General features: G+C 47.7%; 1 protein-coding gene across 1 annotated transcript; it reads left to right on the top strand.

Moving 5' to 3' along the window:
- Positions 1 to 232: 232 nt before the first annotated feature.
- Positions 233 to 12126, top strand: Cd2 (CD2 molecule). Its single transcript, XM_051198892.1, has 5 exons — positions 233 to 340; positions 465 to 767; positions 5548 to 5778; positions 8167 to 8286; positions 11560 to 12126. The coding sequence occupies exons 1-5, from the start codon at positions 286 to 288 to the stop codon at positions 11874 to 11876; spliced, it is 1026 nt and encodes a 341-aa protein (XP_051054849.1). The 5' UTR covers positions 233 to 285; the 3' UTR covers positions 11877 to 12126.
- The last annotated feature ends 6238 nt before the right edge of the window (positions 12127 to 18364 follow it).

Here is an 18364-nt window from a genome sequence, read left to right as displayed (position 1 = left end):
CGACTGACCTCTCCGCAATTCTCTTCAATGGGGTGCTTAAACCACCAGCCTCAACAGTTTTGTAAAGATTAAAATGTGAGCTGACACAGAGGCTCATAGAACACCTGCTATGGCAAAGGAAGGCCACCTATCGGGCTGAGGGGCTGGGCATGTTTTCTTCCCTACTGTTAACAGCAAGCCCGAGAGGCACGTGGTTCGGGTTGCTGGGTGTGGTTTCTGCCAGTCTTACTGCCATCCCGTTAGAAAGAAGAACTCAGAATCACCGCTGGGAAACAGAGTCTAAAGATGAGATGTGAATTTCTAGCTAGCTTCCTTCTGCTTTTCAGCATTTCCAGCAAAGGTAAGCAAGCCAGCGTGTGGAGCTTCTCTGGAGTTAACTCTGGAGACCCTAGAATGAGCATGAGAGTCAAAGAGGGAGATTCTTGGTAGTCCCAAGACCTCAGCAACCATCTTGCTTTTTACAGGGGCTGTCTCCGGAGACAGTAGTATTATCTGGGGTGCCTTGGGTCATGACATCAACCTGACCATCCCTAACTTTCAAGTGACTGACACTGATGAAGTCCGATGGGAAAAGGGGCGAACGCTGGTGGCAAAGTTCAAAAAGGAGATGGAACCTTTTCTGCTGTCAGAAGCATTTGAGATCTTAACGAACGAAACCTTGCAAATAAAGAAACTGAAGAGAGACGACAACGGCACTTATAATGTGATAGTGTATGGGGCCAACGGCAGTAGCAAGCTGCAGAAAACATTCCACTTGAGGATTCTAGGTGAGCCCTCCTTCTCTGAAGTTTCTCCTTTACTTCAGGTACTATGTAGCGAACTGGGAAGCAGTGTTTTTGCAACTTTCCACTCAACATCTCCTCTGCCACCCACAATGAAGACTCCAGTGGGTGCGGGTGGCTCTCAAGCCTATCTATCTTTCATTCTCTCTTTGAGGTGGCTGTGGGGCTATGAGCTGGCATTGGTCAGAAAGAGGACAGGCTAGCAGATGGTGGCTGATGAAGGAGTAGCAAGACAGGTTGTCAGAAAGCAGAAGGTGCCCAGGGAGCTGTGAATCTCTTGTCTGGAGAGCCAAGATCAAGCCAGGATGCTCTGAAGGAATGAGAGGGCAGGAAAGGCCTGGAGATGCTGAGCCAAAGACCAACTCTCTTTTTAGTCTTCTCAACATCATCACAGTAACGGTGGATGGTGATTTCCTGGGTACTTGAACTAAACTGTGAGGCTTTGCCTCTGCGTGTGGAGAGGGGGCAGGACACTGAAGGTAGATGTGGGAAGACTAGCTGGAAAGCCTCTATTGTAATTCCAAGTGAGGCCAAGGAGGACAGTTGGTGGTATTAATCTGGGTCCCATGAAAAAACCAGCAAGAGCCTGGTGGTCATGGAGCATACCCAGCACTCAGGAGACAAAGGCAGGTGGATCTCTGTGAGTTGGAGGCCAGCCAGGTCTACAGAGTGAGTTGCAGGCCTGTTGAAAAATAAACAAGAAAACAGCAAGAAAGCTGTAAGAAGTTAGCGATGCCCAGGCTTCTGGCATGGAGTCTGTAGTTCCCCAGTGCTTCCAGTAAACCATTGTCATTTGTAACCACTGGTTTGGTCTAATGGGTGACTGGAGATGAGAGATGCAAACATGCAGGCTGTGAGTGTGGGGAGAAAATCAAGGAAACTTTCGGGAGTGAGCAGGAAGAGAAAGGCATCCAATGTCACTGAAGTTGAAAGCCCAGGGACAGGTGGCATCTCCTAGCAATAATAGGTTAGGTGAGAACGCCCGCCTTCTGCCTGCAGAGGAAGTTGAGAATGCCCGCACAGCATAGATCAGCCATTCAGGGAGCATACAAACATTCTGGGCTTCACACAGGAAATGTCACCAGGGAAATGGTCCCCTCATCCTACCTGTGGTGTCCCTCTCACCTTGTGCCTAGCACCAGCCACTCTCCGGGACCTACTGTCAGCTTCTCTATGCTACACATGACTCCCTTCCAGACCCTAATCCTGTAACCTTGTCTAGACAGAACTTTCCAGAAATGGGGTAGGAATGAGAAAGGCCACCTGTCTTGGGCACTGAGAATGGCCAAAGTCATTACTGCAGGCAAACAGAGCCCTAGGGTCCTGTTTGATATTGAGCCTATGTATGTGCTCTCACAGGGTCACCTTTATTTTAGGGGTGATAATAACTACTGGGAAGAAGTCAGGAGCTTGTTAACCTGGTTTTATTTAAAGCTCCCGTAATCTTGAGAACTTATAATTACAAGCTTCTATCCATCTATAAGGAAACAGAGATCCAGTTAGAAGTGACTTGGCCATGTTCTCACTATTTGACAGGAGCAAAATCAGGATGCTAACCTGGGGCTTCCTTGACAAGTAGGGCAACGTTCTCTGCCAAACAAGCTCATTTGTTGCTGTATGATTCACATGCCCCACAGTTTTCCCATTTACTATGTACAGTTCAACAGCTTTCTGCATAGTCATCGAGTTAATGTGGTTATCACTGTGGGCAACATTTTCTTTACCCCCAAAGGAAACCCAGACCCTTTAGACTAAAAACACTGACTTCATTATTGTATGCAAATGACAATGCCACATGGTATCTTGACTCAACTTGTGGCCCTGTCATCATTATATATTACACAGAATTGGAAACTGGTAATCAGGTTCTTGGCCCTGAACCTGATTACCCAGTGCAGGTTATGTATCACTTACGTGATGTGTTTGTGATTAGCAATGTTTAGGATTTGGAGCTTTTTGAAGACTTTGAAGTATTTGCATATATATGTGCTATATCTTGGAGAGCGGACCCAAATGGAAACATGACATTCATCTATGCTTATATCTATGCTTCATATGTCCTGTTTAAGGTAATTTAACACAGTATTTTAAATAGCATTGGGCAGGAAACAAGGCATCATGGTGTGGGATTTTCCACTTGTGGTATTGCATTGTGGCTCAAAAAGTTTTGCATTTTGGAAAATTTCTGATTTTTCTCTTAGGGGTGCTTATGAGGCCTGTAATATTCAACAAGGGGTGTGAACTTGCCCTGGAGTCCTGGGACACCGCACCTATCTCCTCAGTGCTGAGGGCCCCCTCCACTTTGTTTCAATATGCTCTTAGAGTCTACCTTCCCCGATGAGGCACCTTGCTGAAGGGACAGTGCAGGGCCCCAGACACCTGTGGAGAAAGAAAGGATCTTAGAAGCCCAAGATTAAGAAGCCATATCCAGCCGGGCAGTGGTAGCAGACAATGCTAGCACTCTGGAGGTAGAAGCAGGCAGATCTCTAGGAGTTCAAGTCCACTTTGGTCTACAGAGTGAGTTCCAGGACAGCCAAAGCTTCACAAAGAAACCCTGTCTTGGAAAACAAATAAAACAAAACCAAAAAAAAAAAAAAAAAAAAAAAAAAAAAAAAAAACCCAGAAACAAATAACAACGAAAAAGAAGCCATATCTAGGAATAGCCTTCAGCCAGCCATTCATGCCACCTTCAGAAAGCTATTTTACAAATAAGGTTGCTCGTCACTGTGTTTGCACGAGTAAAATGCTAGTGCATGTTTAAAAGCTAAAGCTTTATCAGCTTAATTAGGAGCATCAGTTACAAAGATGGGGGAGGCGTACATTCACTGAAGCCTGTGAAAAGGGAATGTAATGATACAAGGATAGAAGGCGGCTTATAAAGTGTCTCAGGGGCTGGGAATGTAGTAAAGTAGTAGAGTTCTTGCCTAAATGCCGAGGCCCTGGGTTCAACCCTCAATACTGTTCCCTGCCCCCCCCCAGGTACATAATCCAATTTTAATTTAAAACCTTATATTATGAATTTATGCAAAGGAAATATGTGATAAAGACATACATCAAAATGTTAATGACCATGAGTAGCAGAATTGTAGGCGATCTACAATTGCCTTTTTAAACCTGATCAGTGTTTCTTGAAATAATTGGATGTTACTAGGAGGGTGTTTTTTTCATTCTACAGAGGTAGACAGCTCCAAGACTATACCCTGCTCTGCTGGGTGCTAATCATTCCATTGTTTCTTTATTCTGAGATACACAGAGTCTTGGGATGGCAAGTTCTGAATGCTGGTGTGTTGGGGCGGAAATGGAATTAAAGTGGGGAGGCCCATGGGGAAGACACTGTGGTCTGAAAGATGAAGAGAGAGAGGAAATCGGAAAAGTTCACCATTGCCCTTTGTAATAAAGGGAGGCCACTGAGAGGGGGAGGAGATGGAAGGTCTGGGAAAATGTAAGGCATGAAGAGAGAAGTCGGTCTTCAGGTGGAAAGTGGGGAGTTGGGCACTGGGTCTGACCTCACTAACACCAAAGCTAGGGAATGTCCCCCTGGGATGTAGCCTTTATGTAGTATTGTGTTAACCAGGAGGGGCAAGGAGTTTGCATTGTGGTTGGGAGAAGCACTTCTGCTGACACGTCCAGGGCTTGGCCACAGGTCGTCTGGTGTGAGACAGGTAGGGACTACTTTTCCTGATTCTTAAAGTTGAGGCCTCGCAAAGCCAGAGACTAACTCAGAGCCTTGGAGCCCCGGAATGGCAGAGGTCTCCCTGGCTCTCTTCTTCTGATAAGCTTTGGCTTCTTGGATAACCCCCTGCTGTCCTGGCCCTCTGTTCCTGGGATGCCCTGGGGCAGTGAGTAGATCAGGCCATGGGCCTCTCACATAGCCATTCATCCAAAATGGGGCTCCTGGTTGACCTTACCTACTCTCCTGGACTTGGAAATCCTTTGCAGGGTTCTTGTTCTGTCCTCCCATATTTTTTGAAATTAATTTTATTTGCATGCCCACATGTGCATGTATGTGTGTGTGTGTTTACCACATGTGTGCAGGTGCCCACGGAGGCCAGGAGAGGGTCAGATTGCCTGAAACTAGGTGATCATGAGCTGTCCATCAAGGATTCTGGGAACCCAACCCAGGCCTTCTGGAAGAGCATCAAGTGCTCTTATAGCCACCGAGCCATCTCTGCAGACCTGCCTTGTCATATTTAATGGATACTGTAATGCTAGGCCTTGAACTTTGGACATGTCATCTGCAAAAGGGAAGACAAACATGAGCCTTGCTGTTCAAACCAAATGACGTCATGCTTGTGAAAACAGTTGAGAGCACAAATAGTATATACACATCAGTTGTGGTGCCTTTTTAAAATCATATCCTCTGCCCCTTAACTTAACCAGAAATGATTTTGTTCAAGATGTTCTATGCCAGTTAAATAAAATAATTTTCAAGAGAATTTCACTATAATGTAACTTAGTTGGTAGAATGCTTCCTTCCCCAGCAGCACATAGATGTCATATGTCAATAACCCCAGCACTTGGCAGGTGGAAAGGAGAGAATCAGAAGTTCCTCCTCAGCTACCTAGTGAGTTTGAGACCAGGCTGAGCTATGTTAAGATGCTGCCTTAAGCCAGGCGGTGTCGGCACACACCTTCAGTCCCAGTAGTTGGGAGGCAGAGGCAGAAGGAAGAAGACTTCTAAGCCAGACTAGTCTACAGAGTGAAATCCAGTCTTTAAAACAAAAGTATCCAGAAATTGCCTAGTAAAAATGGGATCTTTCTTTTAGAGAGGGTCTCAAAGCCAGAGATCTACTGGGAGTGCAGCAACACAACTCTGACCTGTGAGGTTGAGAAAGGAACAGACCTCGAACTAAAGCTGTATCGAGGAAAGAAGCATCTCGTCAGCCTCCATCAGAAGATCATAAGTCATACATGGACCAACCTGAATGCGCCGTTCAAGTGCAATGCAAAAAACAAGGTCAGCGAGGAGTCCGTCACAGCCATGGTCAGCTGTTCAGGTACGGAGCCAGCGGAGGTCAGGGTGGCCCAAGTGCACAGGGGCAGCCAGTGCATTAGTTCCACTCTGGAAGCCAGGGGTCTAAATGTTAGCTTTCAGTTGATCTGACTTTAGTTGGTGCGACCCTGACAGAGCGTCCTCCCCTCTGTGGGCTCCATCTCATGGTCCACAGAGAAAAGTCAACCCTAGAATCAAGGTATTGGGTGAGAAGTCCGGGGACCCATTCCTGGCTCTCTCACATGGGCCTTTGCACTGCCTCACAACATGGCAGCTGTGTCAGAATAAGTTGAGGGCAGTGTGATCTCAGGATAAGTTGAGGGCAAGAGTCATCGTCCCAAAGAACAGTGACCACCTTGGCAGTGTGATCTCAGGAGGGCTTTCGCAGCACATCTGACCACCTTGGCATGAATGCTGTTCACACTTGTCTTACTTCACACAGCAGTGAGACATCTGAAGGCAGGAGAGTCTGCCAGCCACAGACTCAGATGACAATCATTTCCTCACCCCTCAGGTTCATGGGCAGTCTCTCTCTTCCTCCTCCCTGCCCCCACCTTCCATTTCCCCATCACAAAGGCATGGGGACTCCAAGACCTTTTCTTTTTTCTGGAGGCCCTGCCTTAGAGATATGAGGCTTAAGTCAGGGAACCAACAAAAACCAGTTCTATATATTGATCCTAAAAAAGTATTCGTTGTCTATATGACATTCAAATTGAACAGGCTGTCTTTTATTTTACCTAGCAACCTCGTGCTCCATATTTATTGTAACTAGATCCCTTCGGAATCAAAATAGGTGTTTATCAATGAGGGAGAGTCCTAGAAGGAGAGGACACAAGATTTGGGTCCCTTAATCTGTTGTTCAGTGTAGAAGCTGAAGCTGTCCCAGGAAATGGCCAGCAAGGAGACAGAGGAATATAAATGGAAATATGGGGATGCCCTTGAAGACCCTGAGTATCCCTCCCATTCTAAAGGCCAAAGCAGGCAGGAGCCTAACTGGCCATATACTCAAATTTCTAAGAGGAGGAAGCAGCCTGGCCCAGGCACAGTGTCTCCAAGAGAAAGCGTGGGAGGGAAAGATAGTTGGACTGAGACACTGAGGGACCTATGACAAAACCATAGCTACTGATGACCTCACGCGGAGCCGCACTGGGTAAACTTGAAACCAGACTTGTGGAAGGCAAGCCTGCTTCCCAAGAGTGTCTGGGAGACGGGGTGGATGCCCTGCCTGAGGAACCAAAGGGAGGATGTGTGGGAGGTTCAGCTTGGACAGGATGCCCTGCCCACTCTGCTCACACCTGGGAACCTCACAGCCAGAGAGACTGACTCTGGCATCCCAGGTCCTCTGCAAGGCAACAGGGCCTGAATATCCCTGCATCCATCCTTGAAGCAGCTTCAGGGATGCTGAGGGATGCCCCTACAGCAGTGTCCAGAGAGGTTCTCAGCAAGTGGGGAAAGGGGGACTGGAGGGAGGGAGATGACCTGCACCAACAGCACCAACAGCACCAACAGCACGGGTGAAGCTCTGCCCTGCTTGGTTGGTCCAGCTTGCCCAGTCCTCACCCCTGGTTGTTAACATTCACTTGCCAGGCCAGCTGGAGACTTGCTTCTGCAAGGCTGGGCTCAACTCCAGGCTCACTCTCCCCACAGGACAGTCCTCTGAGGGCCTGCTCCAGCTGCTCTCTCTAACTGCTATTGACTCACTAAGGCCAGATGGCTCAGTCCCCCTCCTGGGAAACAGCTACCAGAAACAGCAGTGCAGGGCAGAGCAAGAGCAAGCCCTCATCTAGGTGTTGTTTTACAGTTTACAAAGCACTTTTCCATCCATTATCTGATCTGACTTCCGACAGCTACTCTGTGATGTAAGTCACATCGTTTCCATTATACAAAGAAGCAAACAGACTCAGAGAGGTGGAGCATCTTCTCAAAGGCCACACAGCTCTTACTTGGAAGAGTTAAACTAAGCCCATTGCCCTGTTTTCCTCTCTGTTCTTCTTCACTGTTTTGGCGGTGAAGAAATCAGAACCACATGTTGCCACTGCTAACCACTGAGTAGCTAGGCTGCTTTCCTGGGCCCAGAGAGTCTGGGAGGAAGAAAAGCTGAACACTGAGATTGGGGGATGCTTGACTTGGGGGAAAGTCTTGTGAGGCCTCAGTCAGTAACTCATCCTCCCTCTTAGAGCTTGGATGCTCTCCAGTGAGGGATGGGTGAGGTGGGCAGGCTGTGTTCCTCAGACCTTGCAGATTCATATAGTACTCCAGGCCCCGGAAGCTCAGCCTCTGTGAAGTGGAAAGTCCCATGGAACTCTTTCATTTGTTTGATGTAGGAGGCCTGGACAGTGAAAGGGCTGCTCTGCCCAAGACCCTCTCCCTTAGCCATCTTCTCTTCTTGCAGAGAAAGATTTGAATTTCTATGTCATCGTGGGGTCGTGTGCAGGAGGTGTCCTCTTAGTGGTCCTTGGAGCATTGCTTATTTTCTGTGTCTGCAAGAGGAAAAAGAACAGGAGGAGAAAAGGTGAGCACCCCCACTTCTACAGCAAAATCCCCGTGGGAGCATCTCTCCTTGAGTCTGTGAAGGGGAGACTCAGAATGGCAAGACCAGAGGTTACGGCTGGCTCTGTTGCGTGCTCAGGTGGATTTCAGAAGGACAGTCCGCGGGGGTGACAGCAAAGGAGCACTGAGAAGCTTCAGCCAGGCTGTGTACCTCCCCGGAATCCACCATGGGGAGGCTGCCTTACTGAAAGGATGGTGGAGAGATTCCCACCCAAACCCCATGTCTGTGAATAAATATCTTGGCCTTGGATGGCTTCAAGGTGTGTTCAAGACCAAGCTCTTGGAATATGGGTAAAACTATCTCCTCAGGAGACATTCAGAGTGGGGGCCTGGCAGTGGAATACTCGTTCAGTGTATGTGAGGCTCTGAGTTCGAGTCCCAGCACTACAAGTAAATAGAAAGCCAAAATTCAGGTGCTAGTCTTGCCTTTCCTGATTGGCTGTTCAGGGTGGGGAGTGGGGATGCTTTCAGGCTGGGAGTATGGTTTCCTTGGTGCAGACCCGTCCTGCAGTCTACAAAGCAGGATTGGTTGCTGATCCTACACAGGGGGCTGACCCTCTATGATGGGACAATGCGTCAGGGACTGTGTCCAGCTGTCACTGCAGATGTTGGGGTAAGGGCAGCCTCTAGTTGGACATGTTAGTGGGTGGTCAGGTCCCTGGAGTTCTGGGAAATCTGTTTCACACAGGTCTTAACCTAGGGTAAACCCAGTAATGCTCCCATGGTGACTTCTAGTATAGCCTAAGGGCAGAGTCTGCCCACACCCCACAGTGGTGGCTCCTGCCCCCATGGCCTCTAGGTTTGGCTTCCTTCTTCACACCTCTTTTCTCAGTGTTGCTCTAGTCCTCCCTTCAGGCCAACACCCTCATCTTGTCATCCTACCCACCACTTCCCTAGCCTGGGCCCTGGCTCTCTTCACGCATTCTCCATCCAGTAGAGCTTAGTGACTTGCAGAGCCCTGAACCTTGTGGCTTCCCGATCTCTGTTCATACCGTCTCCACCCCTCCCTACAAGACCCATTCTCGCTGCCCAGGGATCAAACACATTCCTCCAAGGTGGACCTCAGGTGTCACCCAAGACAAGACAACCTCTGCCACCACCAGTCTGGGAAGAGCAAGGTGGCAGTAGCTCACATGGATAAAGTGGCTTGTTTCAGGAGCTGAATTCAGGGTTTCAGATTCACTACCATGTCCCACTCCACAGCCTTAAAGATAGGCATTTATACAGATGAAGAAGCAGGTTAGCTCATCACCTCAGACCCTACTACAGCCCGTAGGCCAAAGCATGACTAGGCTGAGGCAAAAAACCCAGCACTGGAATTTTAAGGCAGTCTTATCTTGTTGTTACATGACCCCTCTTTAAATTTGACACTCATGGGCCTGCTTTTCCTCACCCACATCCATGACCTGAGCTGAGTCAGCAAGAGACAGTCTTGAAAGAAAGGAAGAGAACATGAAAGGTCGCTGGGGCAGATGTTTATGCCGTGGTGGACCTTGCTGGAGAGGCTGTGGCAGGGCCCTATAGTCCTGCTCTTAACGGATGGGTAGCATAGATAATGCCAATTGTATAGATTCTACGGAGCCAGCTTGCCCTGCCCAACTCAGTGTAACAGCTCAGTGTCCGGCCACACCTCTCACCCTCCCACTTCTCACGAGGTTCTTTGCACCTTCTGGTGGTCCCGCACCTTTGTGGAGGCTGACAATAAGATGTGCAGCCTGGTTCTGTCACTTGCTAAGGGCAGTGTGGCTGTCTGAGTCATTGCGGCAGCTTGACAATGGGCCTAACACATAGGGAATGTGGCGAAGGCAGGGAATGAACAACATGCCTCCTAGCAGAAGGGCCATCAGACAGCCACTGGAGCTTGCTGCTGTAGAGGAAGGGTCAAAGTCTTACCTAAAGCCTCCCAAGCATGGCCACAACCACTTTGGGGGCACTGAAGATGGCACAAAGGACATGTTCTGTCATTGGGGTTTCTTTTTATGTATGTGCTTAGAGCATGCAGGTCACTCAGATGTCAAAGCCACCTTGTTTGACTTTGAGTCTTTGCACTCACTATACATTTACAGTAGCCAGGGTCATCGCCTTGGGTCAATAACTTCAGCCCACAGGTGATGCCAAGACATGCTTCTCAAGTCACATGTCTTTGTAAGGATGCAAACAGTCATTCACATACCCCATGGAGAAGCTCCCCCTGACTCCTTGAGGATGGCCTTGAGCATAGGGACTGGAATGACAAAAATGTGGCCTAAAGGAGACCGGCAGTGCCCTCCAGGCCTTTGGAAGCTGAGTGTTCCCACAGATTTACTGTTTGGTTTTAAAAAATCAGTCTGAGAAGATCTACACAGTCTCAGGTGTGTCTTCCTGGATGGAAGCCTCACAAAACAGATGATCCCAAAGCATGAGGAGAGGAGCCATCTTTCCCACCAAAGCCCAAGAGGATGGCTCTTGCTTATGAATTTCAGAGGAGCTAGTCCATTTCTAAGGGCTCAAGTGCCCCTTGGAGGGTGCCCAATTTCCTTCCAGAGTGTGGATTGTATGGTAATCAAAGTGAGTGAAAGGCAGGACCTACCCTAAAGACCCTGCAAAAGAAATATGGTCACTAAAGTCCATCATGGCCACTCAGACCTGCTACAGTGGATTCTGACCATGTGGCTTGTTGCTTAGCAAGCTTGCTGATTATCTCTAGGCAGCATCCAGCTAGAACTCTGGATCAGGTACTCACTCTGCACTTTGTGCCTTAGGCTCAAAGCTCTCCACTCGGGTGTCCTCCTTCCTCATATTTCTGAGTTCTGAGGGGGCCATGGGTTCACTGTACCCACGGGCAGCATTTCTCCCCCTGCCCCCCAAAAGACACCCAGAACTTGCAGAGAGTGGGAGTAACTTCCCTTTCGTCCTTACATCTCCTGAAGCATCTGGTTTGATGCCTATCACATAAGACATGTTCAATGGTTTGGTTGCGTTGTGGGGTGGGGGAGGTGGCTCACTCATTGGAGTGCTTACTTTGCAGGCATGAGGACCAAAGTTCAATCTTAGAGAACCCATACAAAACAGACAAGGTGGTGCCAGTAGTCCTGGGAGCAGAGGCCAATCTAGCCTCCCTGATAAGTTGTAGGCCAGAAAGACAGAGAGAGACAGAGACAGAGACACACAGACAGGCAGACAGACAGACAGACAGACACACACATACACTTGTACATTATGTTGTTTATATATTGCCATTGTCTTGCAATTACAGATGAAGAGTTAGAGATAAAAACCCCCAGAATGAGCTCTGTGGAAAGGGGCCCGAAGCCACATCCAGCTCAAGCCGCAGCATCTCAGAATCCAGTGGCTTCCCAAGCTCCCCCTCCACCTGGCCATCATCTCCAGACACCTGGCCCTCGTCCTTTGCCTCCGAGCCACCGAACCCGTGATCACCAGCAGAAGAAGAGACCTCCTCCATCAAGCACACAGGCTCACCAACAGAAAGGCCCTCCCTTGCCCAGACCTCGAGTTCAACCAAAACCTCCCTGTAGGAGTGGAGAAGATGCTCCGTTGCCACCCCCTAATTAAAAAGGTGGACTCTGTCATTTCCTATAAAAAGCTGTGTGTGTTTCTCCTCTCCCAGTGCACAGGCTCACTCTTCCATTGAGTGTTTTATACAAGCAGGACCCAGATGCCTCCCAAGACTTGCAGGGCACAGTTAGGGTAGTACCTTCTAACACAGTCCTGGGCCCAGGAGATCTAGTCTCTGGAATCTGGGGCCTCTTCTTAGAGCTGTCACATCAGGACAGAGAGGCAATAAAGATGTGGATGTAAGGATGCTGGGTGAGCAGCACAAAGGCTTTATCTTCCTCTCAGGTTCTGTGCCCATGTGAGCCACCACATGGCCACTGGCTCATGTCCTACAGGCAGCCTACCTGGGCAGAGACTCTTGAGTTTCCCAGGTACCCTGATGGACACTGGCTGCTTCCCTTGAGTGGGATAAAATAAAATTTTCATTTGCTGCGGTGCATGCTTATTTTAGATAGGAGTCCAGGGTCTTGGGAGAGGAAGCTGCAGAATGGGAAAGAGCCTGGCTGGGGTAGCAATGACATCAAATCTGAACCACTCAGGTTACTGGAGGCATGTGAATCCCCATCTGAATGATCAGAACTGGCCCCTGCATGTCAGCTGCAAAGTGAGCCAGGTATTCCGTGTAGATGCCTCTGTGCATGCACTTCAGGTGCCCATGGAGTTTCACTTCCTTGGTCATTCAAATGGGGTCACAATAATCTTGTGACATCATCAGTGAAAAGAAGGAGATCTGTGGATACTGACGACACCAGGAGCCTACCAGGCAGCATGCTTAGGGCAGGCTAAGAGGCCTCTGGGTCCATGCCTAAGTGCTGCAGGTGCCCCTTGTGGTCAGGGCAGACCAGTTATGGCAGATGTACCTTTGAAGAAGCAGGGAGAAAAGTGTTCAGTTAAAGCTGGAAACCCATCTGATAGAGGCACCTGCTTTGCAGCATAGATAGCATGCCGTGGCCCAGTCTGCTCCCTTCTCCTTGGCTTCTTAGGCCTGGCAAGCCTGGGTAAGCACTGGCAGGAAGCTCTGAGGGTAAACCACAAAGACTGAGTATACCTAGGACTTCCTGTAAGGGCTCAGCTGCGTTTTTCCTTTGAATCTGGGCGTCTACTGTTTAGAACCCAGTAAATGACTAAGACTAAGACAAATTAAGTCCAGTGCTCTTGTAATGCCAGACATTACTTTCAGCTACAAAGTAGTCATCACAGCATCCACCCAGGAGGAGAGGAGAGGGTCTCTGATCTGAGGCTGCCTCCTTCATTGTCTCTGTCCCGAACAATGGTGAAGCCATTGGCCATCCTGATGCAATAGCTTCTATGTCCATCCCGTCAGAAAGTCTTCCTTCTTTTCCATCCCCTTGTCCTGCTTTTCTTCTGCTGTCCGGTAGTATTATGTATGGAACAGGGCACATCTAATATGCAATTCTTTGGTCCTTTGCTGACCACATATTTATTCATTTGATAGTCATTGAACTCTCCTGGGAATCTGTGCTAGAGCCTATGTGAGATGCTAGACAAGGTGAACAATGACATCTGTGCATCCGGGCAGCTCAAGAGGCAGTGTGGGCAGTGGACCAATGACAATAAAAATGGAGTATGAGGTCAGAGGCCAGCAAGGCAGCTCAAGAAAGGACTTTGATTAAGGTTTGGGTCATCAAACTGGGGTGGCACAAGATTTGCCAGCAGGAGGAGACATTTGAGTTGAGCTGTAACAGCATAGAATAACCAAGGTAAAAAATGCTAATACATTAGACACAGAGGTGCAGAATTACCACAGTGAGGGAACAGCTATTGCATACGCATGTGCCATATTCATTTCCAACTGTCATGTTTTGCCAAATTGAAAGAGTGTATGACTTTTTCCGGGGGAAATGTGAATGTCTGCTCACTCCAGACAGGGTGACAGCAACAGACCACAGTACAACTCCATCAAAGTTCAACTTGGCCAACCAGTGAGATTATGAGCTTACTTCCAGAGCATGGGTGAGAGACAGCTTACAGGAATGTGAGTGACTCAAACAAAACAAAACAAAACAACAACAACAAAAAACCTGCGTTACTAAAAAGTCTCACCCTAACATAGATAAGGACCTCCTGACAGCTACATAGATAACCCCCAACTTCAATGGACCTTCCAGTGTGTGTGTGTGTGTGTGTGTGTGTGCATATATATATGTATATATATGTATATATATGTGTGTGTGTGTCTGTGTGTGTGCATATATATATGTATGTATGTGTGTCTGTGTGCGTGTGTGCGTGCATGCATGTGTACGTGTGTGCGTGCGTGCTTGTGTGTATGTGAGTATTCTATCATCAGACCCGGAGCTTTGCAGAACTACTTAGAGCTGGGAGGGAGGATGGTGCAGGAGATGTAGCTGAGATTTCAGGTGAGTCAGATGACTCTTGCCATTCTTTCTTCTACACAGGCAGGTCAATCAACAGCAGCAAAACCAGCCTGTACTGGTTTGGGGTCCTCCCCAGCTAACATCTAGTAGGGAGGTAGCCCATCCCTGGGCTTGGGGTTTTTCACTGGTCACCTATGCCTTTTGATATCATCTTTCCCCTCCCACTAGGGATACTTTTTTTTAAAATTTATTTTTATTTATATTTAATTTTATATAACAAAGTCCAATTAAATGAAAACAAACATTTATACACAATATTTGGGAATTTGGGCGTCGTTCTTTCCAAACTACTTCCTGCTGGTAAGGGGCGCTGTCTTGGGGGATTCGAAGAAGATGCAGAAATCCTAGCTGTAGTCTGTAGGGCTGCTTTGTCCAGCTGTTTTGAATGTAGGATCACCTGGTACTCTGTTTCAGGCGGTCTGGCGTGATCAAACCACATTAGTCTGGAAGGAATCCACATCTTTTCATTTTCTCACACGGGATACTTTTGTCCATTCTTTAACCATCGCACTAACATCGACAGACACAGGGTGCTGTGGGATTTTCTCAATCACTTTAATGAGTGCCATTTATGCCTATCTCAACCATAAAGGCATTATTATGGAAAAATGCCACAGCATGCTTGGCCCTTGTACCTTTGTGAACTGGCTTCTCAGCCTTGCTCTGTTAGGTGCACCTGTATGCCTTTCAGATGCTTTTCTACGTCTGCAAAACACTTAGGAGTTGACATCAGAGCATTTTTATGTTATATAGTGGAATATTTTTAGAGATGGTGACAGGATCTCTGAAGACCACCACCGTCCATCCCAACAAGCGCCAGCAGCTAAGGAGATACCAAAGGAAGAGGTAGGTGAGGTTCTGCACAGCACGCAAAAATTCCATTGTCTTAAAAGATCATAGTTGGGTACAGTGGCATGGACAGGAGGCACAATTCTAGGTAATTCTCCACAGTTTCTCTGAGTAATTAAGCTTCTTCACTCTGGTGAACTTCCATGGGGCTCTACATGCACCTGCTTCATTGCCATGGCCGTCTTAGGGGCAGCACCAGCTGGTTGGTTTGGCCCAGAGCCAAGGAAGGGGATGCTTTGCCACATGTCAAATGTGCACTCCCTTTCTTTTAGGTCCTCCAGCTGTAAGGAATGGCAAACCAACACCTCCAACTCACCCTATCCTTAATCCAATTTGCCCAGCAAACCAGAGGCCAGGTCAGACTAGAACCTGCACACCTTTTGGAGTTCATCCTTTACATGGCCAAATTTTCTGGGTGCACACCCCAGCCTGCACTGTGTTCTGATCTCCCATAGCAAGGGCAATGCGACTTCAGGGAGCTTTCCTAGAATCTTCCGTCATGTATACCATTGTAAGAGACTGTAGTATATTTCCCGGTTTATCGGCTGTTCTCAGGTGGTCCCTATTCTTCCCGGGCTGGCCACATTCATCAAGGAGGCACCCCATCTGTGGTGCTTTGAATGGAAGCGGCCCTCATAGGCTCATATGCTTGCATCCTTAGTACCCAGTTGGTGAACTATTTGGAAGGATTAGGTGTTGTGGAATATTATTTTAACTAGGCAAATATGTGTTACATTATTTTATGCTGCCTTTGTTAATGATGTAAATATCTGCTACATTTGTTTGTGGTGTATTTGTTTAATTATGTAAAGATGTGCTACATTTGTTTCCCCTTGCCTGCCTAAGGCACCTAATTGGTCTAATAAAGAGCTGAATGGCCAATAGCTCGGCAGAGAAAGGATAGGCCTGGCTGACAGGCAGAGAGAAAATAAGTGAGAGTAGAAATCTAGGCTTGAGAGAGAGGAGAGAGAGGAGAAAGAGGAAGAAAGAGAGGGGCATGCCCAGGGCCAGACCCAGGCAGCTGCCAGTCAGACATGGAAACAGGAGGAAAGGAAGGGAGGAAGGGAGGGAGGGAGAGAGGGAGGGAGGGAGGGAGGGAAGGAAGGAAGGACGGAGGAAGAAAGGTAAAAAAAATCCCAGAGGCAAAACATAGATAAAGAGAAACATTAAAATAATAGCTAATATAAAGCTGAGCATTCATAACTAATAAGAAGTCTCCATGTCAGGATTTGGGAGCTGGTTGGTGGGCCAAACAAAAAAAAGCTTGCTACATTAGGAAGTGTGGCCTTGTTGGAGGGGGTTTGTCTTGGGGATGGGCTTTGATATTTCAAAAGCCTTTACCAGGCCCAGTCTCTCTCTCTCTCTCTCTCTCTCTCTCTCTCTCTCTGATGTCTGAGGATCAGGATATTTAAACTCCCAGCCACTCTCTAGCACCCTGTCTACCTTTGTGTTACAATACTTCCCACCATGAGCTTCAGAGGCTGTAACCAAGACCCCATTTAAATACTTCCCTTTATAAAGGGTGCCTTGATCGTGGTGTCTCTTCACAGCAATGGAACACTGACTAAGACAGCACCCATAAAAATGAGAAGTCCTTTCCCTTTACTCTGTGTCCCCAGGGTTCTCCGTGGTCCATGGGCTGTGATTGCTCCATTTCCAAAGGAAATGCTCCATTTGCTCCTCCATGTACATCCTGTTCCCGCTGAGCCTGTGGTTCGCTCTCCTTTACCATTTATACCTGTGGCTTGATACTGGATGACAGCTATAATTGTTCCAGTCTTTGGAAAAGGACACAGTGTGTTGTAAATTGTTAAGTACGTGCTCCCTAAAGTGACACTTGGACTGCTCTGAGTTGACTTCTCCTGAGTCACTTTCCTGACATTCATCACTTGGAGAGATGGATAAAATTCTCTGTTAAATGCATTAAAGGCTCAAAAGTACATCTATGAGACCGCCTTACAAAGCCTTGACTGAGCTACCAGCCTGCTGTCTCTTTTCTGCCTTATAAACAGAGTGATCCTGGAAATACATCTGGACCATGCCCTTCAAGCATCCTGCTGCTTTAGTCACAGCTACACAGAATTAAGGCCAAAGGCTTCAGCCAACCTGCCTACTTGGGACATCACCATCCATCCATCCTGGTCAGAGTTGAGAAAAGGGAGATGCTTGCAGCAAGTAGAGGTGGGTAATGGACCTTTATGGATTCAAGCAAACACACAGCCAGTCCTAAGGGGATCAAAGGAACCAGCCTCACCAAGCCCAGACATATGGGCCAAGGAAGACATATCTAGATGTAGAGTTGTCCTCAGGCCAGAGGCAGGACAAGGACAACACAAAGCAAGGAAGTTTCCAGGGAAGGCTAGCGATGCACCTCATGTACCAGTTTGTACTTCACCATGAAGCTCTACAAAGTTACAGTAAACTCAATAAACACAAAAGCATAAGCTACAGCAAGAGAGAATGGGAAAAACAATATCAACACAATTTGGGGAACTAGAGAAATCAGATGAAGGCTAGTAGCTGACTAGGAGACTCTAAAAGTTGAGTCAATTCTGTCTTAGTCATTTTTCAATCGCTGTGAAAAACAAAACACCAGAACCAAGACAACTTATAAAAGAAAGCGTTTAATTTGAGGGTCACATTCCAGAGGGTGAGAGTCCATAACCACTTATGGCAGGGAACATGGCAGTCATTGTAGTGGAGCAGTAGCTGAGGGCTTCCTTCTGACTCATAAACATGAGGTAGATGGAACTAAGTGGGAACAGAATGGGCTCTTTGGAACCACAAAGCTACACTCTATAGTGAGATATCCACTGGCCCACACCTGTTGCACTGACCATACCCATTGGGGGGGGGGTAAAGGAACTAGGACTGGGGTCGGGAACACTGGAGCTCTCTGTCTCCTCCTGGAATGGAGACAGAGAGCATCTGGAGGCATCCTTGGGACTGGAACCTGCTGGTGTTCGTTCATCTGTCTCTGTTGTAAGTTATTTCTCCCTGAATAAACATCTATTTGTTTTCCCTATCCTTATTTTTTCCACACTAACACTCAGGGACACACCTCCTTCAACAAGGACACACATAATTCTTCCCAAACAGTTCCACCAACTAAGATCAAGTATTTGAAGACATACCACAAATACCAAGGCAACAAGGAAAAAGACAGGGCAAATGTGCTCACAACATGAAATCCCAACCATTCATAGGTACTGGAGGCATCATTAGGAACTGGAAGTA

Source organism: Phodopus roborovskii, unplaced genomic scaffold, assembly GCF_943737965.1.
Source record: "Phodopus roborovskii unplaced genomic scaffold, PHOROB, whole genome shotgun sequence".
Lineage (NCBI taxonomy): Eukaryota > Metazoa > Chordata > Mammalia > Rodentia > Cricetidae > Phodopus > Phodopus roborovskii.
Note: the sequence above shows the minus strand (reverse complement) of the source record. Positions and strands in the feature narration are given on the sequence as shown.